General features: G+C 44.3%; 2 protein-coding genes across 2 annotated transcripts; both read right to left on the bottom strand.

Annotated features, from left to right (window-relative positions):
• Nucleotides 1–1,749: 1,749 nt before the first annotated feature.
• Nucleotides 1,750–7,976, bottom strand: LOC116989196 (schlafen family member 11-like). The gene is made up of 2 exons (XM_033046430.1): nt 7,736–7,976; nt 1,750–2,947 (listed from the first exon to the last, which is right to left on the bottom strand). The coding sequence occupies exons 1-2, from the start codon at nt 7,834–7,836 to the stop codon at nt 2,149–2,151; spliced, it is 900 nt and encodes a 299-aa protein (XP_032902321.1). The 5' UTR covers nt 7,837–7,976; the 3' UTR covers nt 1,750–2,148.
• On the bottom strand, nt 7,889–20,794 carry LOC116989162 (schlafen family member 13-like). The gene is made up of 5 exons (XM_033046387.1): nt 20,656–20,794; nt 12,424–13,472; nt 12,172–12,300; nt 7,968–8,495; nt 7,889–7,923 (listed from the first exon to the last, which is right to left on the bottom strand). The coding sequence occupies exons 2-5, from the start codon at nt 13,469–13,471 to the stop codon at nt 7,889–7,891; spliced, it is 1,740 nt and encodes a 579-aa protein (XP_032902278.1). The 5' UTR covers nt 13,472; nt 20,656–20,794.
• Between the last annotated feature and the right edge of the window lie 5,889 nt (nt 20,795–26,683).

The raw sequence follows: 26,683 nt of genomic DNA, 5'->3' as shown, positions 1-26,683 counted from the left end.
CCCCATCTAATTCCCTTCTGAAAGACTCGATTAGCTCAGTTTTCACCAGCCGAACAGGCAGTGAACGCTAGATCACACCTGCTCGCTGCATAAACATGATTGCTATATACAGATATATAAAAGCAATGGTTATGGCAGGAACTCCTGGGAACATCTACCATCCTCCAGTCTGATAAACAACCTCCTGCCTTCAGCTAATCTCCTGTGTTTGCAGTTACTGGTCTTTTAATTCCAAAACACAGTCTGGCCTTTGGATGTACTTTCTCGTGTCTCCTGAAAATCTATGTAAATGGCATCGGCTATTCTCCTTCATCAACTTTCCCTATTACCTACTGGCATTATTTTCCACAGACATTGTTCATGAGCTCAACTGTTCTATGTTTCAAAGAAATGTAATCAGATTAGACAAGAAATATTTGCCTTTAACAATCAGTGATGTCTCTTCATTAACAAATTTGCTGGGTGTTTAATTTTAACTTTGACTAGTTTCTAAGAACTTTGTTGCCATCAGGATTAACCGAACGACCTGTAGTAACTGGGCATGTCCTTGCTCCCCCATTTTTATTTTGGTGTTACATGTTTGTCAAGAAAGCTGCCTTCTGACCAGGTATCTGAAAGTTCTCTCCTACTTTGTCCTTTATTCTAAAAATAACTAACAGTAACGCAAAATCTAATTTGACTAACATTGGAGGTGGATTGTCTAAGGCTACAGCTTGATATTGATTAGCTGGGCGGAGTGTTGGAAATTTTAATGTAAAGAGTCTTCCCAAGGTTTTGCATTTGGGAAGCTAAACAAGGTCAGGACTTATACAGTCAATGGTTGCACACTAAGAAATGTTGGTAAATAAACTTTGAGGTACATGTTCATAGATCCCAAAAAGTGGCAACACAGATATTTAGGGTGGTGACTATGGTGTGTCCCTTGCCTTCATCAGCCATGGCAGAGAATAAAAGAACATTGACATCATGTAACATCTTCATAAGGCATTGGTTAGACCACATCTGAAGTAGTGAATTCAGTTCTGGTCAACACACTGTAGTTCGAATTGAGTGCGCTGGAGAAGGTGCGGAAGAGATTTACCTGGATGTTATCTGAATTGCAGTTCAATTATAAAGGATAGGATGGGGTTGCTTCCCTGGACTGGGGAAGGTTAATGGGAATGATGTGACATAGATATAGAAATTATGAGAGGGATAGATAGTAATAATCTATTTTACTGATGAAGGCCAATGTGCCAAAAGCCAACCGATCTACCTGCAATTCCACCTTCAGGGAGCTATGCACCTCCATTCCTAAATCCCTCTGCTCCACAACACTACCCAGAGCCCTACCATTCAGTGTGTCCTGTCACCAGGGAGGCATCCCGTCAGGCATGAAATACACAGATAGTTAGAGAAAACTGCTCTGAACCCCTGACGATGCTATCCTCCAGGGCCATTACATTTCTACCCTTCTCTGTATCTCTGCGGGAAGTCCTCTATCAACGGTTCTACTGAATGTTGCAGCCTACCTCTTTCAAATAATCGTCATTCACCACTGGATGAAGAAAAATACACACCCTCAATATTCCCAAGTTTCCTGTCTTTCAAATGCGGAGGCTATGAGATAGCCAGTTACTGGAGTATACAACAGAGAAAACTCCTGGCATCCCTGACCCTGCAGCAACTTCAGCTATTTCTCAAGCTTCAGAATCCTAATGTCAAGTTCATGCAGCTGAAAGCACTTTATGCAGACATTGTCCACAGGACTTGTGGTGTCCTGAATAACCACATGCTGCAGAAACTGTAGGTTTCAGCCATCCCCCACAACGTAAATAAATTGTCTATTAACTCTAAGAAACATTTGTTTTCCGGTTTAAACTATAAATGTCAGAGTACAGCACTGCCTTCTCATTCAGGGACTTAGCACTGTCCTAATCTACACTCCGTTCAAGTGCAGCCGTTTATTAATTTAATCCTGCCTTAATTAAAATACCAAAAAACAGCTCTTATCTCTTAAAAAAAGTCAAAACTTTTGCATTCTGTTAGAAACTGCACTCTTTGAAGCAACACCCACCCTGTACTGCCACCCCCATGTTAAATGTTAAGAATTGGCTTGTTGTATCATCAATAATTATCCCACCCCTTTAAATGCAACTTCAGATTTAATTATTTTGCATAGAGCCAAAAGGGAACTTCATAAAATATATGAAGTTTTGTCCTTGCTCGCGATGCCACACAGACCACAATGTTAGAAGTTAGTACGCTCTGTGATGAATGAGGTACAGGGTTGATGGCAAATACAATTGTCCTCTCTAGGCCTGAAAATCGGCGCAAACTATCTAGGACAATAGCATTTTCCAGTATATTCTCTGCTTTTACAATTTGTTGTTCAAGCTTTACATGTAGTAAATCATGGTAATTTTCACATTCATTGTTATTACTGCACAGGATGGCTATATCTTCAGGTGCATAGCCTTCTTTAATGTACGATTGTATTTGCTCTGCTATGTGGTTAACAATCTCCATTTGTGTCATTTCATTATTTATTTCAGCCTCCCCAGCAAATGAGTGATTGCATATGGTACTTTGAGCTAGCTTTTCCAGAAATCTAGATCCTTCTATCCTAGATTTTAAAGTCTTATTGACATGTTCAAGGACAACATTGTGTATTTTCTTTGCATTCCGAACCACTATAGTCAACTCCTCTTTCGGATCCTGATCATCAATTGTGGGTAATCCAGTCGGAAAAATGTGGGAAGTTTGGAAATTATCCACGAAAATCCAGAAGACTCCTGGTCCATTAGGATGCGTTTCTTTGTTTGTTCTGAGAGCCTGAGCCTTATTATACCAGGCACCATCTTTATTACGGAAGTTTTGCGCCTCATCAACGACGATATGTTTCACATTTGGAAACTCATCTTTCATAAACGTTTTCCTTGTAACACACATACATTTCAATCTTCGGCTAAAATCAAAATGCAATAAAATATTATTAAAAATTCAATAAAATATTATTAAAAAAACATGATCTGCGTCATAAATACAATTTCAGAAGCAATAAATGGTGAAAGTCTTCATGCATCTGGACACATAGTTTAACACTTGTGCAGATGTTCTAGCAGGACTGCAATGGAAAGCTTGCCAGCTGTGACTTTGTCTCATCTCAGTTTGTCGATTCAACTCCAGAAACCTGAACAACAAAGTAAAGTGATACTCCACAGCAGTTGCAACATCTTTTGGATGAGATGTGAAGCCAGGGCCCATGTGTCATGAGGCAAACTCAAAGGACAAGGGAGTTCTCTCTGGAGTCCTGGCCAACATTTGTCCGCCACAAATTGACTAACTGATCGTCATCGCATTACTGCTTCCTGATCCTTGTTCTGTACAAATTAGTTGTCAGGTTCTGTTGGACTACATCGTATAGTTTATTTGAACATCCAGAAGTAAAGGATTAAACAAAAACATTTCAGCCTACAAGGTTGATTATGAACATAACAAGGTAGAGGAGGCCAAGATAAAGACCAGACTGATGAGCATTATTAAATCTAAATTGATAGTTCCCATAGGGAACTCGCACCATAACTATTTTGGTAATGGCTAGAGATATTATATTTTGTTATTGTTGTTAGGTATGTTACTAGTTCTAATGCAGAAAACACTGAGAAAATCAGTCAAAGACAGATCTATTCAGGAAGACCGAACTCTTGTAGATAAAGACACCCCATATGATACACAATAATGCCCCTGTCCCACTTAGGAAACCTGAACAGAAACCTCTGGAGACTTTGCGCCCACCCAAGGTTTCCATGCGGTTCCCGGAGGTTGCAGGTAGGGAGACAGACAAAAATCTCCGGGAACCGCACGGAAACCTTGGGTGGGGCGCAAAGTCTCCAGAGGTTTCCGTTCAGGTTTCCTAAGTGGGAAAGGGGCATTATGCAAAGAAACGTAAGTAATGAGACTGACACGAAAAAAGGTTTGAAATTCACAAGTTCGAATACTAGCGGAGTAAACAACCCAGTCAAAAGAGGCAAAGTACTGTTTAAGAAGGAACTGCAGATGCTGGAAAATCGAAGGTACATAAAAATGCTGGAGAAACTCAGCGGGTGCAGCAGCATCTATGGAGCAAAGGAAATAGGTAACGTTACGGGCCAAAACCCTTCTTCAGACTGATGGGGGGTGGCGGGGAGAAGAAAGGAAAAAGGAGGAGGAAGAGCCCGAGGGCTGAGGCAAAGTACTGGCTCGTTTGAAATCACTGAATTCAGATATAATGTTTTTGCAAGAAACACATCTAAAGAATGACTCTCACAATAGACTCAGGGCAAAATGGATAAAAGACATATATCATACAACCTGGGAGTACATGGTTCCCTGAAAGTGGAGAATTAAATGGACAGGGTGGTGAAGAAAGCCTTTGGCATGCTTGCCTCCATTGGGAAGGTCATTGAGTACAAAAGTAGAAATAGCAGTACAAAATGATGTTGTGTACAAGTTATTGGTGAAGCTACACTTGGGTTGTGTGTAGTTCCAGTCATCCAGCTATCAGAACTATGTCTTCAAGTTGGAAAAAGTACAGAAGAGATTCACCAAGATGTTACCTGGGCTTGAGTTGCAGGGAAGGTTAGATAGGCTGAGACTTTCTCTTTGGAGCATAGGAGGCTGAGGAGCAAACATATTGAGGTGTACAATGTAATGAAGGGCATGGATAAAATAGGATTCTAAAACTAGAGAGGAGAAAGATTTAAGAGGAACCTTAGGGACAACCTTTTTTACTCAGAAGGTGGTCTATATCTGGAATGGGCTGCCAGAGGACTCTTTAGAAGCAGGTACACTTCCAACTTAAAAAAAACATTTTGACAGATACATGGGTAGGAAGAGTTTAGGGAGTTACTAGACTAAGTGGGACCCATTGGGTCCCAGCATCACACGGGAGGGCTGGTCACCAACGCAATATTCCACCTCTCCACCAATTCCAATATTGCTCGCCAGGGGGGGGGGGGGGGCTTTCTGTTGCGCTAGTGTGGGTGTTGCGGGCCGAACGGTACTGGTTTCCATAGGGCTAGTATAGACATTGTGGGACGAATGGATTCTTCGGCTGGTAGCCAACTATTGCAATGATGTTAAAAGCCAAGCCAAGGCAAACAATTTGGCTGCAGCCACCCGCCAACCATAATTAATTTTGTGAACACAAACTTTTAAAAAAGGCGAGGCAAACAATTGGGCTGCAGCCACCCGACAACCAAAATTCATTTTGTGAACACAAACTTTTAAAAAAGGCGAGGCAAACAATTGGGCAGCAGCCACTTTACAGTCGCATCGAGGGACTCACTGTGGGGTAGATGTGTTCAGTGTTATTCGCAGCTCAGAGAGCCATGACCCTCTCGCTTCCTGGGTCTGGCAGAGAGTGAGGGACTACACTTCTGGGTTTAATAGTCCCTCCCCCCCCTGCCGCCAGTGGAGGCAGCAGAGAGAATGGCGAATTTTTTAAAAACATTAATATCTCTCTGATTTTTCATCGATGGGAAAAATCCTCCGGTCACGGAAGGTTGAGGGGGGCTCTGAGCGAGGTGGCCAAAAATGACGGCCATATGTCGCGGCGTTCTCACGCAAATCGCAGCACAGTGGGCCAAAAGCGGTCAAGATCAGACTTTTAGTAATATACTAGACCAAGTGGAGACCCGTTGGGTCTGTTCCCCCAACGTGCGGTTGTGGGGGGGGGGGGAGGCGGCATGCAGCGTCACACACACTAACTATCCCCCCCTCCCCCCCCCCCCCGCACTCACGCTAATTACCCCCCTTGATATTATATTAATATTATTAATTTGCTCCTTTTACCCCATAACCACCCTATACTGACGCATAGCCCCCAACTTGCAGTCACATCTAGCGAGGGAGGGGGGGCGGGGTTAGAGAGTGAGGGCAGAGAGAGAAGGGGCAAAGACAGAGAGAGAGACAGAGAGGGGCAAGAGGGAAGGGGGGTGGAGAGGAGAAGAGGGAGGGTGGGTGAGGGGGGAAAGGTGGGGGAGGAGAGAGAGAGGGTGAGAGTCATGGGGAGGAGAGTGATGGGGAGGAGAGGGGGGAGGAGAGGGGGGGAGACGAGGGGGGAGGGGAGAGGGGGGAGAGGAGAGGGGGGGAGAGGAGAGGGGAGGGAGGGGGGGAGAGTAGAGGTAAGGGGGGGAGAGAGGAGAGGGGTGGGGAAGAGGAGAGGGGGGGAGGAGAGGGGAGAGAAGAGAGGGAGGGGGGGAGAGGAGAGGTAAGGGGGGGAGAGAGGAGAGGGAAGAGGAGATGGGGTGGGGAAGAGGAGGGAGGGAGAGGAGGGGGGGAGAGAGGAGGGGAGGGAGAGGAGGGGGGGGAGAGAGGAGGGGGGGGAGAGAGGAGGGGGGGAGGAGAGAGAGAGAGAGAGGGGGGGAGAGAGGAGGGGGAATGAGAGAGGAGGGGGGGGGGAGAGAGGAGGGGGGGGGGGAGAGAGAGAGAGAGAAAGAGGGTGCCTTTTTACTTCAACCCAAACAACCATTTGCAGGCAGTGCTTTTTCCCCTCAAACGGACCATATTTTCATTTTCAAACCACATTATGGGCACTCACAGCTGTGGATCCATTTGTTCAGTGTTATTCAGAGCTCTGATTGAGGCACATCACTTGCAGAGACTGATTGAGGCACACCACTTGCAGAGACTGATTGAGGCACACCACTTCCTGGTTTTATAGTCCCTCCCCCTCCCTCCAGCAGGGGCAGCAGAGAGAATGGGGAATTTTGTAAAAACATTAATATCTCTGTCATGTTTCATCGACGGGAAAAATCCTCGGCACACATGCGGCGGAGGGGGGCTCTGAGCGAGGTGTTCAGTCCGTAATCATTCTCAATGTAAAAAATACTTGCCCCGCACATCTCCATTAATCTTTCACCTTATAGCTGCGCCCTGTAATGTTGGGCATTTCCACCTGGGGAAAAGGTTCACATTGTCTACCGTATCTATGCCTCTCATAATTTAACATATTTCTATCAAGTCTCCCCTCAACCTCTGACTTTCCTGAGAAACCAAAGTCTATCCAACCTTTGCCAATAGCTGAAACACTCTAATCCGGGCAGCATTCTGGTAAACCTCCTCTGCACATAGAAACATAGAAAATAGCTGCAGGAGTAGGCCATTCAACCCTTCGAGCCTGCAACGCCATTCAATATGATCATGGCTGATCATCCAACTCAGTATCCTGTACCTGCCTTCTCTCCATACCCCCTGATCCCTTTATCCACAAGGTCAAGATCTAACTCCTTCTTAAATATAGCCAATGAACTGGCCTCAACTACCTTCTGTGGCAGAGAATTCCACAGATTCACTACTCTCTGTGTAAAACTTGATTTTCTCATCTCGGTCCTAAACGACTTCCCCCTTATCCTTAAACTGTGACCCCTTGTTCTGGACTTCCCCAACATCGGGAATAAACTTCCTGCATCTAGCCTGTCCAACCCCTTAAGTTTCTATAAGATCCCCCCTCAATCTTCTAAATTCCAGCGAGTACAAGTCGAGTCTATCCAGTCTTTCTTCATATGAAAGTCCTGCCATCCCAGGAATCAGTCTGGTGAACCTTCTCTGTAGTCCCTCTATGCCAAGAATGTCTTTCCTCAGATTGGGTGGCTTTTCTCAGATTAGCACCCTCTCCATACCTCCACATATTTTCGCTAATGGGGCGACCAGAACTCCACACTATACTCCAAATAAATGCTAGAACTTGCAATGGTAGAAATGCAGATATTACCTCATAAATATCTGCAATGGACTATTTTCACAAATGTAAAGAACTTCATCTCTTGTACAGTGGAAGGTGTTGATAATTCTTCTGACGAGATGTTCAGCCATAACTGTTTTCCCAGTTCCAGGAAGACCATGTATAAACAGTTTTTTACATTTCTCAATGTCGTGTTTTGAATGAAGGATCTGAAATTGCTGGAATGATAGTAGATTGAGAAATTCACTGCCAATCTTATCACTTAGGACAGACGTGAATTGAAGTAGGACAATGGTGACTGCTTTCAGCAATTTTGTGATGTTATCTTCTGTTAAGTCTTCATAACTTGGTGGGTACCGAACTTGTAACACATTCTCAGTCTGCTGCTGACTGCTTGCATTACCATGTTTAGCCATTTCAGGGTCTACATAGTGAAGGATTTTAGGAATGACACAGAGTTTTCCTGTATATCCACCCACATTCACCAGCTTTTGTTTGATGGACATGGCTGTGTTTCGTGAATACTCAATTATTGCATCATCTTCTTCTCTGACAATAGTATAGAGCAGTGGAGCTCCACCCGTGGCCAGGAGCAGGGCATCACATATTACACCATTGTGCTTTGGTAAGTTTATATCAACAGCCCAGCTTCTGGAGAATATCAGAACCCCCTTTCTTCCTCCAGGTTTCATTCCAGGGAGCAGGTGTTCCAAACCTGGATGACCACGAAATAGTTCCTTATGGACTGTGTCTGGAAATGTTTTAATTCCACAAAAGGATTTACAGTCATCTGAAAATTATAGAGTGAAAACTGCATTATGCTGATGATGAAGATACTAAATAGCATTAGAACTTGCTCTAACTAAGTCATTGGTTGAGGTAACTTGAGCTTTGCAAATTGCCACATGTTTTGCTTCATGGAAAAGACAGCTCACTGCCAACCTCCCAAAGTTTCATCACCATCCTGAACATTCACGAGTGCCCAGTAAATCTGCCAAAGAAAGTTACTCCATTTTAATAACATATTTATTAATGACCAAAAAACTTAGACACAAAAATGAACAAACTAGTGTGATATCATTCCTTCACTCTAGTGAAATACTATTGAGAAAAATGTCAAATATTAAATGTATTTTCTTTCATGAAGTAATCCCATTTTTTCCTCTCTCTGTTTATCTTTCAGTATCCGTATGGACAGCAGTCTGAAGTACGTTCTCAACCCGAAACATGACCCAGTCCTTCTCTCCACAGATGTTGCCTGACCCGCTGAGTTACTCCAGCACTTTGTGTCTATCTTCTGTTTGGACATGTTCCTATTCAATTGAACCTCTCTTTCTTAGTCTCATTAAGTAACATCTCATTACTAAAGAGATATGCTGTCCCTTCACTCGCCTATTTAGTTGCATTATCAGTTGCAACTTACTGGGTTAAGGTAACACTGGGAGCATCCACTTACGGGTAAGTCTACATCTGCACAATGGCAAGCATTCAGTGAAATAGCGAGAGTTCAGGACCAATATGTACCTTCCTGGATAAAAGGCAAGGCTGTCAGGTACAGGGAACCTTGGATTGCCAGGTGTGGATAAAGAGAAAAAAGGAAGCATATAGCAGATGTAGAGAAGTAAACACAGGGAAATGCATTAAAGATATAAAAAGTGTCGGGAGAAAATTAGGAAGGCATATTGGGGTCACGGAATGGCAGCGGCAGACATGGTTAAAGCAAATCTGAATCTAAATCTAGATTGCTGCCTTACAGTGCCAGAGACCCGGGTTCCATTCTGACAACGGGTGCTGTCTATATGATATTTGTACGTTCTCCTTGACCTGCGTGGATTTTCTCCGGGAGCTCTGGTTTCCTCCCACACTCCAAAGATGCACAGGTTTGTAGGTTAATTGGATTGGTAAAATTGTAAATTATCTCGAGTGTGTGTAGGAAAGTTTTAGTGTGCGGGGGGCGGTGCGGACACGGTGGGCCGAAAGGCCTGTTTCCGCACTGTATCTCTGCATGTCTAATCTAAATTAAGAAAATTAGGGAGCCAAACAGGTTCACCAAATGGCAGCGGCAAAAAATAACCAGGAAAGAGTAGGATCCATTGGGAAGCCAGAACATCTAGGTGAGGATTAAAATGAATTATTTTTGTTGGTGTTCACAGAGCAGACTTTGTAGTTGGATGGTTCAGACATTGGGAAGGAGAAATTCTAGTGCAAGCCTCCACAAACAAAGAGGAGGTACTTGATGCCTTGGCAGGCTTAAATGACTAGATGAGCACCATCTCAAGCTGCAATGGGAAGCAAGCAAGACATTGCTGGGACTCTGGATGAGATTATTTAAATTGTCTTTGTGAGGTACAACATGGCTGAAGGATGGCAAATGTGGTTCCTATTGTTTAGAAGCGCATCAGGGAAAAGCTTGTTAACTATAGACCCATGAGCCTAATATCAGGGATGGGGAAGATGGATTGTCATTAAATGAGAGGATTATTGATCACCTGGATAGGCAGGGGCTGATCAAAGGTACCAGCATGGCTTTGTCAAGGACAGATCCTGTCTAACCAATCTGATTTAATTTTTGAGTAGCTAACATGTATTGATAGATAAAGCTAAGTAGATGTGGTTTACATGGACTTCAGTAAGGAATTCCACAAAACCCTGCAAGGGTGACTGTTCCAAAAGATTAGTGCCCATTGGATCCAGGGCAAGTTGGTAAATTGGATCCCAAATGGTTTGGAATAGAAGACAGAGGGTGATGTATAGGGTTGTTTTTGTGATTGAATACCTGTGACTAGCAGTGATGTATGTAAATAATTTGGATGTGAATGTAGCGACATGATCAATAAGTTTGCAAATGACACAAACATTTGTGAAGTTGTTGATAGTGTACAGGATAGTCTTGGGCCAGAAGAAGATATTGATGTCAGTGAATTGGGTTGAGAAATGGGCAGGTGGAGTTTGTTCCTAATTGTGAGGTGATGTATTTTTGGAATACAAATGAGGCTAGGACATACACCATGAGTGGTTGAGGTACAGGGAATATTGAGGGACAGAAGTTTTTTGATGAAAAAGTCCAATCATCCTTGTTGGCAACATTGCGGTAAATGACGTGGTTAAAAGGGCATATGGGGATACTGGCCTTCATCATATAACCATATAACAATTACAGCACGGAAACAGGCCATCTCGACCCTTCTAGTCCGTGCTGAACACATAATCTCCCCTAGTCCCATATACCTGCGCTCAGACCATAACCCTCCATTCCTTTCCCATCCATATAACTATCCAATTTATTTTTAAATGATAAAAACGAACCTGCCTCCACCACCTTCACTGGAAGCTCATTCCACACAGCTACCACTCTCTGAGTAAAGAAGTTCCCCCTCATGTTACCCCTAAACTTCAGTCCCTTAATTCTCAAGTCATGTCCCCTTGTTTGAATCTTCCCTACTCTCAGTGGGAAAAGCTTTTCCACGTCAACTCTGTCTATCCTTCTCATCATTTTAAAAACCTCTATCAAGTCCCCCCTTAACCTTCTGCGCTCCAAAGAATAAAGCCCTAACTTGTTCAACCTTTCTCTGTAACTTAGTTGCTGAAACCCAGGCAACATTCCAGTAAATCTCCTCTGTACTCTCGCTATTTTGTTGACTACTCTCTCTATTTTGTTATTATCAGTCATGGTACTGAATACAAGAGCAGGGTGGTTATGGTCCAACTTCATAAAATGCTGTTCAGACATCAGCATAAAATACTGTATGTGCAGTTATGTCATTACACTATAGGTAGGATGTGAGAGAGGATGCAGTGGAGTTTCACCAAGAAATTGCCTGGACTAGAGTATTTCAGTATGAGAAGAGACTGGAAAGGCGAGGTCTGTTTTCCCTGGAGTTTAAGAAGAATCAGAAGAGCGACACAAAATTATGAGATGTAGAGATAGGGATAGACAGCAGGAAATGTTTTCAGAGGCAGATAAAACTCAGTGAAGTAGATTTCCAGTAAGGGGCAAGAGCTCAAGAGGGGATCTGAGAGGGGGGGCTTCCTTCATCAGAATGGCAAGTAAAAGACACGCCTGGCTCGTCCGCCGCAGAACTGGGAACCCACAGAAAGACCCAACGGCCGCAGCCTGTAGCGGGGAAGCTGCTGAGTCTGGCCCTGCTCATCCTTCAGAGATTAGAGAACTGAAGAAGAGGGAGCCAGCGATGACGATCACGAGGAGCGAGGGCCAGTCGGAGAGAGACCGGGGACTTACCTTACACGCTTTCAAAGTCGGCTGCAGGAGGTGCCCCCGGGTAACAAAAGTGGCCAGCCTAGGTTAGAGACATCGGTTCGCTGAACAACCCAGACAAAGACCAAGCATGCGGACAAGACTTTGGAAATGGTGCTAACCTGGCGACTCAAAAATAATTTCACTGTGTTTTGCACGTGACAATAAAGCACAATTGAAATAATGAAAGAAAGTCACTGTTGCTTCAAACCTTTGTAGAACCTTTGTACCAGCTTGTCCACAGAGTCATCCCCTCCAACTGAAAACACAGGCTTACACCTCGGTGGTGATGCAGTCACATTTAATTCATTCTTAAAATTCATACAGAGTTTTCCAATCTCTGCAGGAAAGATAAAATGTTCAAAATCATATCTCACCAGCAATCCAGAGAATTTAACATTACAGTAGAATATTTCCACTCTGTGGGATGAACTTCAAAAGATTTTAGACAACAGGCACTTACCACGATCTTTAGCCAACAACATCTTAGCCCATTTAGTATATTCCATTCTCTTAACGAGGTCATCGTCCACGGTCCAGCTGTCAGGATTGTCAGCAAACACTACACAGCAGAACTGCTTCACATATAACATTATCAAAGAGCCAACCACTTCTGATCCCTTCATAACACTGGCAACATTAAGTCTGTAATCAATGTCCCTTGGAGAGGAACAATTATGCACCATCTTTAGTTTTCTTTTGATGTTTGAGATAAAACTATCAGGTTCTTCAAGCCTACATCCAACAACTTCCCTCGAATCAGTGACACCTACAAATATAAACCCACCATTTGCATTTGCAAAGGAAGACATTATTAATGGAATTGCTTCCTTTATCCTTTCTGAGGTATTTTCCCTTGAAAAATCTTTAAATTCAATGTGTGCAGACTCACCGAAATGAAAAACCTCACCATATTGAAATTCTTTTTGATCTAACATATCAAAAGGTGACTCAGTATTCCCACAGTTAGGGATTGAACAAGGCCTTTTTGCTGCTGGGCCATTACTAGAACCTGAATCTTCTTCATCACTACTTCGGGATGGAGTGGATTTTTTTCTAAATAAATCCTCCACTTGAAGGGGTCTTAATTGAATACACTGAGTGCCTGTCCTACGGTAAACTTTAGTTGCTATAGAACACAACCGCGGCAAATTCCTTCCTTCATTAATGCTATTGGACCACGACTGCACAAAAATCATCATGGTGCTACCTTGCTGCGTGAATTCAACGAATGATGGATCTATTACCAAATCGTAAACTTTTTGTTCTATATCTAATCCAATTGCATCTTTTTTCTGGTTGTAATCTTTATTCCCCACTTTCGCATGAACGATTCCACCACCAGAATTTAAAAGCGCACATACTGATATAACTATCTTTCTGCACTGCGCCTTTTTCAAGGAGTTATTTTTCATGTTATTCCTATGCGTTTCCCCAAAGTCTACAGTGCCTGCATCCAGCACCAGGTCCGGATACGGGGTCTCCATCAGTCGAATGTTCTCAAGAGCCATCCTGGAATAAAACAAAACATAGATAATAATCAGATGGAAACTCAACAGCAATATCCAACGTCCTATTGTGGTTAAAGGTCTCACTCCATATGTGTCCATGTCACACGATGTGTGTGAAACATACAGTGGGAATCTCAGGACAAAGCATTTATTTAGCACGTGGGTGAACAGGGTCATGAACGCTCAGTTTTCTCTTCACTGCTCACCATCTGGGCCACTCCATCCCCGAGGCTGGGGATGTTCTCCGGTAATTGTTTAATTTTCCACCACCATTTACTAGATCTGACATAACCACAGATTTTTAATCAGGCCTGCAGATTGTGATGTCAATTAGTTTCTTATTGTATATTGTTTCTTGGTGTTTAGCACACTCTGCATGCCTTGATAAATCAGGGTTAATCTCCAATTTGGTGGCACTGGTTGAGTGAGCGATATGCCAAGACATGAGGTTACAGATCATGGTAGTTTACATTTCTGCTTCGGCTGTGCCTCGTGGACCATCTATTGTCAGCTGGTGGATCTGTTCTGCACCCAAGTCATCTTGCGTGTTTGTAGTGTCACACAATGGAGCGTGTCCTCAGTACAAAGGGCAGGACAAAAGAAGCACCTGCTGTATCTGTAAATGAGGCAGCAACCTAGTGAAGCTAACATATAGGACTTAGATGCTGCCGGTATCTGCAGTTCATTTTTATTCCATTTTTTAAATTTCTTTATTTATATAGCAGATTTTTAGTCAACTTGCATTGACCCCAAAGTGCTTCACATAATTACATCCACACACACAGGCAAAGGTGGGTGAAGTGTCTTGCCTAAGGACACAACGACAGTATGCACTCCAAGCGGGATTCGAACCAGCTACCTTCCGGTTGCCAGCCGAACACTTAGCCCATTGTGCCATTTATCTGTTCCACTGTGAAATCTCAAGGTATGCCTACTTTGAAGAAGTTTTTCTTTCTCCGACAAAGTCTTGCCCAAAACATCACCTATTCTTTTTCTCCAGTGATGCTGCATGACCCGCTGAGTTACCCGAGCATTGTGTTTATCTTTGACATATAGGACTATTGCTGTTAATGCCAATGAACAGCAAAAACAACATGCAATTGATGGAGCTACGTGATCTCAAAACCAATGCATTAAATGTGTGTGCTTTCTCTCATTATTAGTCATTGATGATTCTTGTCCAGTACAAATTTTGACTAGTCTCGGCACAAATTAGCAAGCACTTTGCATTGTGATTAAAGAGGTGCCAACTAGTTTCAAGTACTGGTTGCAAATATGATGCAGTAAAGTTCCGATAATCTAGCAGTCTGGTGGTGTCAGAATTCCCAAACTATCGAACATTATTCCTATTATACAAACACACATTCAATTCACCCTTTTTGGATATTATTCAGTGGAGGTGGCAGAGTCACGCCTAAGGCAAAAGGCATTGGTGGGAGTCATGGCAACCGGCAGAGCGGGTTTGGGATACTTGGCAAGGCCCGGGTCAAGGAGAGACACCATCTAATCCAGGAAGAGGTCCGAGCAGGTGTGGAGGAAGAGCTTGTGAGCAGGACGGTGGGGCTCAGGCAGCAGGGAGCGTGGACAAGGTGGAAGAGCATACCGCAGCGAAGGATTACCTGGTCAGACATCATGCACGCAGACTTCCAGCGTGTCCGGTTCCTTGTCCAAGCTGTCTACGATGCCCTACCAAGCCCAGCAAACCTCTACGTCTGGGGCAATAGCGTGAAAACCTTCCTGCCCACTTTGCTCTGGAAGAGGATCATTAGAACATCTCCTCAGCAGCTGCCCAAAGTCCCTTAGGAAAGGTCGCTATCAGTGGCACCATGTCCAGATGCTCAAGGTGGTTACTGAGAGCATAGCCAATGCCATCGGTAACAGCAAAAACCACCACGCCCCAAAGAAATCAATTACTTTTGTCAAAGCTGGAGAGAAGCCTCGACCACAACCAAAAACAAGGACGGGCCTCCTCTGCACAGCCACTGACTGGCAGCTACACGTCGATCTGGGCAAACAGCTGAAATTTCCACAGCACATCACAGCAACATCACTCCGGCCAGACATGATCATCACCTCCAAAGTGACAAAACAGCTGATCATTCTGGAGCTGACAGTGCCCTGGGAAGAGTGTATTGAAGAGGCTAATGAGAGGAAATGCGCAAAGTACCAGGAACTGGTGGCGATGTGCCAGGACAGCAGCTGGAAGACATACTATGAGCTCATAGAGGTGGGCTGTAGAGGCTTTGCAGGATGCTCACTCTGCAAAGCTCTCAGCCAGTTGGGCAGTACGGGGCTGGCAAAGAAGAGGGCCATTCCATCCGCAAGCGAAGCCGCAGAGAAAGCCACTAGGTGGCTTTGGATTAAGAGGGCTGATCTGTGGGCGGTTGCTGCTGGGACGCAAGTCGGGGCTTGATCAACCCTGGCTGAGTCGCCTGGGCGAGGGTGTCTGATGTTATGAGACCTGATGACCCCAGGTCACATCACTGAGGATGCGTCCCAGCGCATCTAGAAGATGTATCTTTCACACAGTGGTATAACAAATAATGAAACAGTTGAGTTTAAAGGAATCATGGTATTTGGATTTTAAAAGCATTGGAATAGAAGTTTCAATTTCAGTTTAGCTTCTGGCCACGTGTGCGGAGGTAGTGAAAAGCCTTTGTTGCGTTCTGACCAGCAAGCGGAAAGACAATGCATTAAAATCAAGCCATACAGTTTACAGATACACAAGTAGGTATGTTACAATACTTACCTTCAGCGGCGCTGCAATTCTGCCACTGGCCGTGTGCGCGATTTTGGTGCGTTTGAGGGAGGGGCGGGGTACACACGCGGTTTTCTCTGACTTGGTCCTGGATTATATTTTGTTGGAGTGCAAGCGTTTGCTAAAGAATCGTTCCGACGGCCGTTCTGTGTGTTTCTAACAAAAATTCGCCCGACAAGTTAATCGCTGGAGTGATTTTAAAATCAACTTCTGAAGCCGTCAACGCCGACAACGGGGCCGGATTTTACGTAGGGGACAGGTAAAAGAAAGTAGTTTATTTTTATGTATAAAAGTGTTTCTTAAGATGCATTTAATTCATATTTTAAGTTGCGAAACGGTGATTATTTTCCCCGAACGAACCGGCAGTGTTTTTGCTGCAGATATGGGGGACTAAATCACCGCAACCACAACATTCCAAATGGTCGCGTTCCAGAAAAACCCACTCGCAAGCTGATTTAAATGGCCGTTAATTTACAGGTATTAAACATTAAATTCCTTCCATTTGGCTTATAAACCCATGACAATGAGATTTCTCTTCATCACCATAATTATAGTTGTACTATGATTTAAAAATTGACAGTATTACAATTGATTGGCGCATCGAAGATGATTCATGAAAAGTCTGCTTCTGATTTCATGCCAATTGGCTTCCAAACATAAATGAGTTGACAAAAGTAAAATGGATCTTTCAAGAATCTGCTGTTCTGAAATATTATATTTAGTAAATGCTGACAGATGGCGCTATTCCGTCATTTCCCACAACATCAGCCAAGAAAAAACGCGCCAAATTTAAATAGGGAAAAGAATCAAATGAAAATCTGCTGGATTTTAAAAAGTGGCATTAGCAACTGAAATTTCACACTGCTTTCATTTTCTTCTGAACTCTATTTCAAAAGTTTCAAGGTTTCATACAAAATGAGGTGCGGGAGGGAGAGAGAGGGTGGGAGAGAGCAGGAGGGAGGGAGCGACGAAGAGAGAAGAAGGGAGGGAGAGAGGGTGGGAGAGAGGGACGGGTAGAGGGGAGAGGGAGACAGGGAGAGGGAGGGAATGAGGAAGTGAGGGAGGCAGAGAGAGGGATGTAAAGGGGGGGGAGAGAGTCAGGGGAGACAGTGTATCAGTTTTTACAGTGAATAGGGAAGGAGGGGGTAGCGAGGGGGAGGGAAAAAGGGTGGAGGGATAGAGGGAGGGTGGGAGAGAGGGAGGGAGAGTGAGGGGTGTATCAGTGTGTAATGAGAGTCTGCGACCCCTCTCTCCCTCCCCACCCCAGTCTCTCCACTGGGTCTCCTTACCCTCCCCCTCCCCCCTCCCCTCCACCACCCCAGTGTTGCATCAGTTCGGTCAAGTGATCTCTGGGACTCTCTGGTCGTTTCCCACGGCGTTCAGAGAGGTTTGGCCCGTCCCACACCCTCTAAACATTACCCGGCAGGAGTTGGTACCGTCTAAATACAAACCCAATGGCCTTGTGAACCTCAAAATGCAACCAACGAGCACTTGTACGCTCTAAATGTGAACCAGCGGGGGATTTGACCCTCAACACGAATCCCATGGGTGGTTGAACCCTCTAAACGCGCCCCAGCTGTTGTATTTTGCCTCAGTCAGAGGCAAACACACTCAGAGGGCCTTAACCCTCTCAACTTCAACCAGCTGGTGTTTCGACGATCTACTCTACACAAGTGTGTGTGTGTGTGTGGGGGGGGGGGGGGGGGGGGGGCAGGAGACAGGGGAAGAGCCATGTGAGGGAGGAGGGTATCACGGTGGAGAGGGCAGGGTATCACGGGGGAGGGGGCAGGAGCCAGCGAGGGGGACCAGAGGGGAAGGGGCTGGAGCTGTGGGGCGTTACCGTGGCAGTGCGTTTGGGACTCACAGCGGGCGTTGAACGCTCTCCTCAGCCGGGATCAGATTCACCGCTTTCCATTTGGCGACATCCCGTACCACTTCCGGTCCCTCCAAAAATTGTGTCTGGTTGGAGACCTCGGCCACCACCCACAGCGTCACTCAGCTCCAGTAAAGACGTGATGGTGCAGGAAGGGGCGGACTGTCCCGGGGAGTGATGGGGAGACCAATCTGCGCTGCTCTGATGGCAGGAGGAGATCGATCTGCGCATGCACGTTTTTTAAACCTCGCTAACTTTTACAACACACCACTGATCGGAATGAAACTTGTTGCAATCACAGCATGGGAGAACGGTGAGTGAGCCGACGAAAATCATAGCGCTATCGCATTCTGTTTTTGCACAAATTGAAAAACCGCTCAAACCAGAAGAGCACAAGACCAGAGCTTTAGTTAGGTATAGGGGGGGGTTGCACGTAAGGTCACTGGGTCATAGGGCTTGATGCACGGAGCCGCTCAATCCATCTGGAGGACATCCGTAACTTCCGGTATATGTTATTAAGCTAGAAACATACGCTAGGAGCGTACTTTCCTACCTGTTAAAAAACGGCAAAATGTTGAATTTTTGCGCTGAAAAAAATTGTGGAAGTTGGGGTAAGTGTGAGAGACATGTACCCAACTTCAGAATTCCAAAAGTGAAGCGAAATGAAGGTAAAGAGAAGCAAGAAGGGACAACAACAGCTAAAGTGCTTGACGAACATTGGCCGTGCAGATATCGGAATTGGAAATATTGGGAATTATCACGTTTGCTCACTGCATTGCATCAACAGTAAGGCATTATTTGCGGTTTTTCTTGATTCCTTTGGTATCTAATAAGTCTCAGAAGTGATAAATCTAGCTGTAAATTTTGCTTCAGATGTGTTTTCTTTTTGTATGTAAAAACCCACTTGAGAACCATGGGCGAGTAAAAAATTTTACAGCCAGATTTATCACTTCTGAAACTTTTTAGATGCCAAAGGAATCAAGAAAAAACACAAATAATGCCTTAGTTGATGAAATGCAGTGAGCAAACGGCCAATGTTCGCCAAGCACTTTGGCTGTTGTTGTCCCTTCAGCTCTCGCTTCTATCTACCGTCATTTCTCCTCACTTTTGAAATTCTGAAGTAGGCTAAATGTCTCTCACGCTTATCCCGATTTCCATAATTATTTACAGCACAAAAATTGACAATTTCGGCGGGTTTTAACGGGCCCGCTATGCTGGAAACAATGGTAAGTGCTTATCTGCAGTTCATCACGTGTACTCCACTTGGCGTAGTGTAGCAACAGCACGGGTCATGGGTCGTGACCCGACTGCCGTGAAACCTCCCTATAGATCTGAACAATGTAATGACTTGAGAAAAATAAAAAATACAGAGGAGACACAAGAGGTTGCAGATGCTGGAATCTCCAAATAGTAGGAGGAAATCAGCAGGTCTAGCAGCATCTGTGGAGGCAAACATTGAGTAGAAAGGAACTACAGATGCTGGTTTTCACCAAACATAGGTACAAAATGCTGGAGTAATTCAGCAGGTCAAGCAGCATCTAAGAAAAGGAATAAGTAACGTTTCGGTTTGTGACCCCCTTCCTTAGAGTTTTGTGTTGAGGCCGTACATCAGGTGTTAATCAAAACAGATTTCTTTGCGAATCTGCTGTTATGAAGTTGAGTGAAATGCAGATAGGTGGGGCTATTCAGTTAACTTCCAGCTCCATCCTCCTAATCTCTGCCAAGAAAAAAGCGCCAACTTTGAACATGGAAATCAATCAAATAAATAAAAGCAGTTAGATTAAAACTGGCCTCTAAAAGAGTCGCCTCCAATATGTAGGGAGTGAATGAGAAATTAGGTAACACAGAATTAGTGAATAAATGATCGATGGTCAGATTTGTGGGCCGAAGGGCCTGTTTCCATTTTGCACCTCCACACTAAAAATAATAAAATATTATTCTGTTTTCAAACCACTTGAGTTACTCCAGCAATTTATGCCTTTTTGTTTTATAAACCAGCATCTGCAACTTTTTTGTACCTTCATTGAATTGCTCTTCTCCATTAAAACACCAGGCAAAACTCCAAAGAGAAGTGTCTGCCTGGAGTCCCACCTGACAGTGAAGGAATTGTCTATCCAGGCAGAAGCAATTCCCAGCGACCTGAAACTGTCCTGTCTTTCCCACCGCCACTCAGCCAAGCGGCCCCAACAACCTGCTGAGAGTTTCCACTCGCTGCCTCTCACATCTAAGAGCAGCCAGGACAGAATGAAACAAGGGGAAAGGCAATAGCGCTGGAGAGAGTGAAATAGGCGAGTCTGGGCGCCAGCTTTGAAAAGCGGTTTCTCGCGGAGTTTCGCTGATCCTGAACCGGGCCCATCACGGCGCGTGGACATAACCCTAAATAGGATCAAAATGCATCGGAAGGAACTGCACCGAAGTTAGACACACAATGCTGGAGTGACTCTGCAGCATTTCTGGAGCGAATCTCTTCTCCAGAGAAGCTGCCTGTCCCGCTGAGTTACTCCAGCATTCTGTGTTTCTCTGGGATCAAAATGCAATTGTATTAACACTAACCTTCGATTATCAAAGGGGAAAAAATAGATCGCCTTTGGATTTCGACTGTTGCGATTACCCGTGCGAATTACTGAACTCCTTAAGCGAAAAATATTCCACTCCAGTGGTTTCGTTTCTTCTCAGCTCCCGCTCAGCGGCAGATCTGTCCCGACAAGAATGGGAATGGTTTGGCTTGCAGTCAGATTGCAACCTTCAAGTGGTCTGCCTTGTATCGACGAAAGCAATCAACCCGGCGAGCACAATCAAAGACTAGAGCAAAGATCATAAAACGGAGCGGTCATCAGTACAGTTGCTGACTCACAGCGCCAGAGACCCAGCTGTAATCCTGACCGTGGGTGCTGTCTGTACGGAGTTTGGACGTGCTTTCTGTGACCACATGGATTTCCTCTGGGTGCCCCGGTTTCCTCCCGGGTTTGTAGGTTAATTAGCTTCTGTAAATATTTGTCCCTAGTGTGGACTGGAACTAGTATATGGGTGATCGTTGGTTGGCAGAGACTCAGTGGGCTGAAGGGCCTGTTTCCTCGCTGCATCTCTAAACTAAACTCCAAACTACAATAATAGAGACACAGGAGCTGCAGATGCTGGAATCTTCAACAAGAAACACAATTGATGACCAAGAAACACAAGATATCGGAGGAACTCAACGAGTCGGGCAGCATCTCTGGCGGACAGGACCCGTCTTCAGGGTGAAATATCGCCTCTTGGTAATGGCTACCATCTTGACTGCTGTAATCCTTCAGGGGAAGATGCTCCCACCATTCTAATGTAGAGAATGTTACTGACCCCCCACCACCACCATGTAAGGTCATCGTGACAAAGGGCGTGACGCACGGAGCAGCTCAATCCTTTTGGAGGACATGGCAGCTTCCGGCATACACTGTTAACACACGAAATGCGTACTTTCATACCTGGTAAAAACTGCCGAAATGGTCAAGTTTTGCGCTGTAAATAATTGTGATGGGTGACTGAGCGCTGTGAACTAAATGCTCTAGTATCTTTGCTCTGAAGCCGAGCACCAAGGTGTAGGCAGCTGAAGGAGCGCATCCCTCAGGACAGCCCCCACTCTCCTCCCGGGGTCAGCGATGTCCAGCCACGGCCGCACTGTTATGGGCTGTGGGTCGGCAGCGCCCACACACGGGGCCGGGTGGAGCCGCGGCTCCGGGCAGCGGACACACGGGGACGAAAACCCGGCATTATCGCCATCAGCAGAAGCAGAGTTGGGGACAGTCTGGTCCCTCCACCCACCCAGAGTCACTGACGGCGCTGCACTGGCACCCCGACCTCCTCCCCCACCCCTGGCCGCGGGGATTGACGGCCCGGGGTCCGCGAGTGTGGAACCAGTCAGCGTGGAGTCCGGATGCTGGGACAGAACAAGTCTGTCTGTACTGGCAGCCATAGTAAGTGCTTATGTAAGGTCATCGGGACAATAGATGCTGGATCGGGACATCGCTCCATAGATGCTGCTGCACCCGCTGAGTTTCTCCAGCATTTTTGTGTATTATAATAAGTGCTTACCTGACGTTCACCGCGTGTACTCCAGAAGGCGTTGCATGGCAACAGTACGGGTTACGGGTAGTGACCTCGACTGCAATGCAACCTCCCTATAGGGTGATTTCACGAAAGGTCACTGGATCATAGATCCTCACCCACGTGACCGCAAAATCCAACTGGGGTACAAGCGTCACTTCCGGTACATGTTATTGATGCTGAAAACGGCCCTTTCAAACCTGTTAAAAACCGCGAAAACGTCCCGTTTTTGAGCTGTAAATAACTGTGCCAGTCGGGGTGACCGTGAGACACAGTTATCTTACTTTAGAGTCCAGAAGATAAAGATAAACGAAGGTAAATACAAGAGGGAGCTGAAGGGGCAAAAACAGCGGAAGTGGTTAGCAAACATTGGCCGTGGAGATATAAAGATAGAAAATATCGGGAATTATCGCGTTTGCTCGCTGCAAAAGTAAGGCATTATGTTTTATCTTTATTCATTTGTTATATAAAAAGTTTTAAAAGTGAAAAATCCATCATTAAAATTGCAAAATCTTCGTAAACCATAAATGCGTTTTGAAATGAATTTTACTCAGATGCAAGCTAAGGAATGGGATAATTGTCAGCTATTAATTGGATAATAATAATAAAATGTCCTGATTTTGTCCAATTTACAGCTGACTTATCCCATTTCTTAAGAAATTGTTAGATGTTTAGATCTAGTAATTGAATTTTGTAATTAGTTGCAATTAGGTAACTAACTAATTATACGCTTTAATTTCAGGTCATCCAAGTAAGATTGTTTCATATTTGTTTCAGAATGCTTCAACCTATAATAACTGAAAATTTCATTCAGTTCTCTTAATTTTTAAGAATGTTATGGGCTTTTAAATGTTCTCGATCACAGCTTTTGAGTTAAGTCAATGGAAAAGCAATAGGGAACAAGATGCTAATTTCCGAGTATGAAAATGGACATAACTTTTTTAATACTGAAGATATGAAAGTGAATTAGGTGTCAAATTAAACTTCTTTGTATGCTTTATCTGATGGGATAAATTGCACTTGATTTTTAAAATCTCAAAATTTTGTAACATTGCTACAGACAGCACCCGTAGTCAGATCGAACCTGGTCTTTGGCATTGTGAGGCAGCAACTCTACCGCTGCCCACTGTGCCGCCCTGTGGTCACACTACACACAGCTGTGGTCACAATACAGAGAATACAAATGGCTTCCCAAGTTACTCAGGATCTTTGCCCTTAAACCCACCTTAAACCCTTGCCCACTGGTCCTTCACCAATTGGTTCTTTTGATTTAGCCATTAAAGCCTTTCATGAGTTAGAACCTCTACCAAATCTACAACTGAGGTCTTTCATTCCTTCCATCATTCTAGTTATCTCTACTCAGTTGGTGGCATCCTTGTCTCTGCGTCATAAGGTTGTGAGTTCAAATCTTGTGTCTGACACATAGGCATGGAAATCCAGGCTGACTTTTCAGTGCCATCCAGTACTAAGCAAGCACTACAACAGCGGTGTCGACTTTTGAATAGGACATTATACAAGGTCCTCACCTCAGTATTAGGTGGATATGAGATCACATGACTACACTGAAGAATTGCGTGCAAATTGAACAGTGTATATTTAATATATATTACAATAGTGACTGTATTTTAATTAGTAGAGTTGTTGCCTCACAGCTCCGGTGACCCAGGTTGAGCAGAGAGTTGAGGAAGACGGCGCCGCTGGTGACGATGGATAAGAGGAGTGAGCTGGTAGGAGAGAGAGCTGGTAGGGGACTGCCCAAAGATTCTAGTACTGCCTCCAGGGCCTTCAATGTTGGCTGAAGCAGGCGACCTGGAAAACATAGCGGTCACGGGCGACAGAGGCAGTCTGGACCATACCTGGATCGGGGGGGACTCCAGTACCTCCAGCATGTGGACCGGACTTTGGACTTTTTTGTAAACGGTGCCAAAATATCGCAACTCGTACGTGCAATGCAGTGTTTACGTGACAATAATGTACCATTGAACCGTGACCTTGGGTGTACCTGGAGTTTAAACTTTCTTGCTATGACTCATGGTTTTCCCTTGTGTTTTTTTTAAATTATACATATACTTTTATTCAAAAAAATATATATAAATATGCAAATTAGCACAATCAAAGACTGCCTATGTTGACAGTTTTACAAACAAACGATCATCAAAACACCAGCGTTCACGGAAGGCCCTGGGTGTTCCAGTTCCCTCCCACACCCTAAAGATTGCGGTTTGGAGCTTTTATTGGCCACTGCAAATTACCCCTGGAATGAAGGTAAATGTTGATCCAAATGTGCGGGAACGGAAAAATTTTGGGGGGTTTAGGATCGAGCTAAATTAGCCTGATTGTGAAATGGCCTCCTTTTATATCCTGAGGAAATATAACATCAAATTAAGAGTCTTCGTTTGTCCTGTAATATCCGGACATTTACAACGTAAGAAGGAACTGCAGATGCTGGTTTACACTGAAGATAGACACAAAATGCTGGAGTAACTCAGCAGGTCAAGCAGCATATCTGGAGAAAAGGAACAGGTGATGTTTCGGGTCGAGACCCTTCATCAGACTCCTTTTCTCCAGAGATGCTGTCTGACCCGTTGAATTACTCCAGCATTTTAAATCATAAGGTCACAAGTGATAGCAGGTTTAGGCCATTTGGCCCATAAAACTACGCCATTCAATCATGGCTGATCTATCTCTCCCTGCTAACCCTATTCTCCTCCCTTCTCCCCATAATCCCTGAGACCCACACTAATCAAGAATCTATCTATCTCTGCCTTAAAATTATCTATTGGCGGCCTCCACTGCCTTCTTTGGCAAAGAATTCCACAGATTCTCCACCCTCTGACTAAAGAAATTCCTCCTCATCTCCTTCCGAAAGGAACGTCCTTTAATTCTGAGGCTATGACCTCTAGCCCTAGACTCTCCCACATCCACTCTATGCAAGTCTATCCGAACATTTACTTGTGTACAATCTAGAATCCTGCTCCTGGATTCTGCTTTAAAATGGTCCCCTTAATTTATTCTGCCTTCTTCACTGTTCTCAACAAAATGTATTGCTCCACAATCTACTGCTGAATTTCTTCACCCCGGGCCCATTTTTCTACAATGTATATTATCGGCCATCTGTTCGCATTGTCTATAGAGTTTACGATAGGCTGTGTGTACCCAGCACCTTCTGCCTACAGCCTGAACATACCAAAAACACCTCACAGAATTCTATTTTGCAAGAGTTATCTTAATCATGCCTTCTTTATCATCAATTAATATTTCACGATGGGAAGCTCCTGAATCAATGCATAATTCTTTTGAATAGCTTTCTAGCTGATACCAAGAGAATTAACTCTTAAAAATCAGAGGAATCACACCATTAAGAGCTAGCTGTTCACTGTCACTTGGGACTGTTTACTGATTGTGATCGATCCATACTTAACATATTGTGTTCCTCAGTTTGGGCTGGTTTACACAGTGCCCTTAGTCAGGCCCATCACATTGAATGCCCTTATTGGGTTAGTGGGATACGGCGTGGAAGCTGGCCCTTCGGCCCACCAAGTTAGTGCCGACCAGCAATCACCCATACACTAGTTCTATCCTACACACTAGGGACTATTTACAGAAGCCAATTAACCTACAAACCTGGACATCTTTGGAATGTGGGAGGAAACCGGAGCACCCAGAGAATACTGCGGACACAGGGAGAACATACAAACTCCACACAGACAGCACCCGTAGTCAGGATCAAACCCGGGTCTCCACCACTGTAAGGCAGCAACTCTACCGCTGCACCACTGTGCCTCCCTAGCCTGATTCCAATATGTGTGCCTATTAGAAGAGTAAAGATGATACCGTGTTTCAGAGATCTTCAAGGGGATCACAAGGTAAATATGAAATTTCAACTGATTAGGATTTAGATTTGGAGACCTCTGATGCCTAATTTGTTGTTAATAACCAATTGAGTTGAATACTCACAGCTGATACTCAAATCGAGCATCAGTATTTCACTCTTAAGGAGGATCACAACACGGAGAGAACCAACCTTAAGCCATAATTAACAGTTAGTTTATTGAAAGCCTTTGGTTTATACATATTTGAACATGGAAAGATAACGCAGCCAATCACGTATTCAACCGTTCAGAATTAATGTATGAGTACAATGAAATAAACAATTTCTTGAATATAATGCTTGATTGGAAAGTTCATTATGCAAAATGACACATAACATTATGCATAGACCAAAAGCAGCAAAAACATTTAAATCAAAATTGGAAGCAATATATTTTTGGATAAAATGTTTACTAATGATATATACCCCACAATGGAAAACATGGTTTTAGCACTGCGGACAATCCCATTAATTAGCTTTGCTCCTCAGAGAGGCTTCATCAAAAATTACTTAATAATGAGATTTGTTACATTTGAAATTAAATGGCACAAAAGGCCGTGCAGATTTTGCTGCTCTTTGTAAAATAATCCCATCTGTCCCATTCACTCCCTCTTTCTCAATAATCCTGCA

Source organism: Amblyraja radiata, chromosome 28 (genome assembly GCF_010909765.2).
Source record: "Amblyraja radiata isolate CabotCenter1 chromosome 28, sAmbRad1.1.pri, whole genome shotgun sequence".
In the NCBI taxonomy this organism is placed as follows: domain Eukaryota; kingdom Metazoa; phylum Chordata; class Chondrichthyes; order Rajiformes; family Rajidae; genus Amblyraja; species Amblyraja radiata.
Note: the sequence above shows the minus strand (reverse complement) of the source record. Positions and strands in the feature narration are given on the sequence as shown.

What these genes read in the sequence shown, in the direction of transcription:
- LOC116989196 (XM_033046430.1), bottom strand. Translation starts at nt 7,836, where the DNA reads ATGGCTGAACATCTCGTCAGAAGAATTATCAACACCTTCCACTGTACA. An exon ending in CCATTGCAGATATTTATGAG is followed by an intron (nt 2,948 to 7,735) that starts GTAATATCTGCA and finishes TTTTGATTTTAG; the next exon opens with CCGAAGATTGAAATGTATGT.
- LOC116989162 (XM_033046387.1), bottom strand. Translation starts at nt 13,471, where the DNA reads ATGGCTCTTGAGAACATTCGACTGATGGAGACCCCGTATCCGGACCTG. An exon ending in GGTACAAAGGTTCTACAAAG is followed by an intron (nt 8,496 to 12,171) that starts GTTTGAAGCAAC and finishes TATAATTTTCAG; the next exon opens with ATGACTGTAAATCCTTTTGT. An exon ending in TCAATTCACGTCTGTCCTAA is followed by an intron (nt 7,924 to 7,967) that starts GTGATAAGATTG and finishes CTATCATTCCAG; the next exon opens with CAATTTCAGATCCTTCATTC.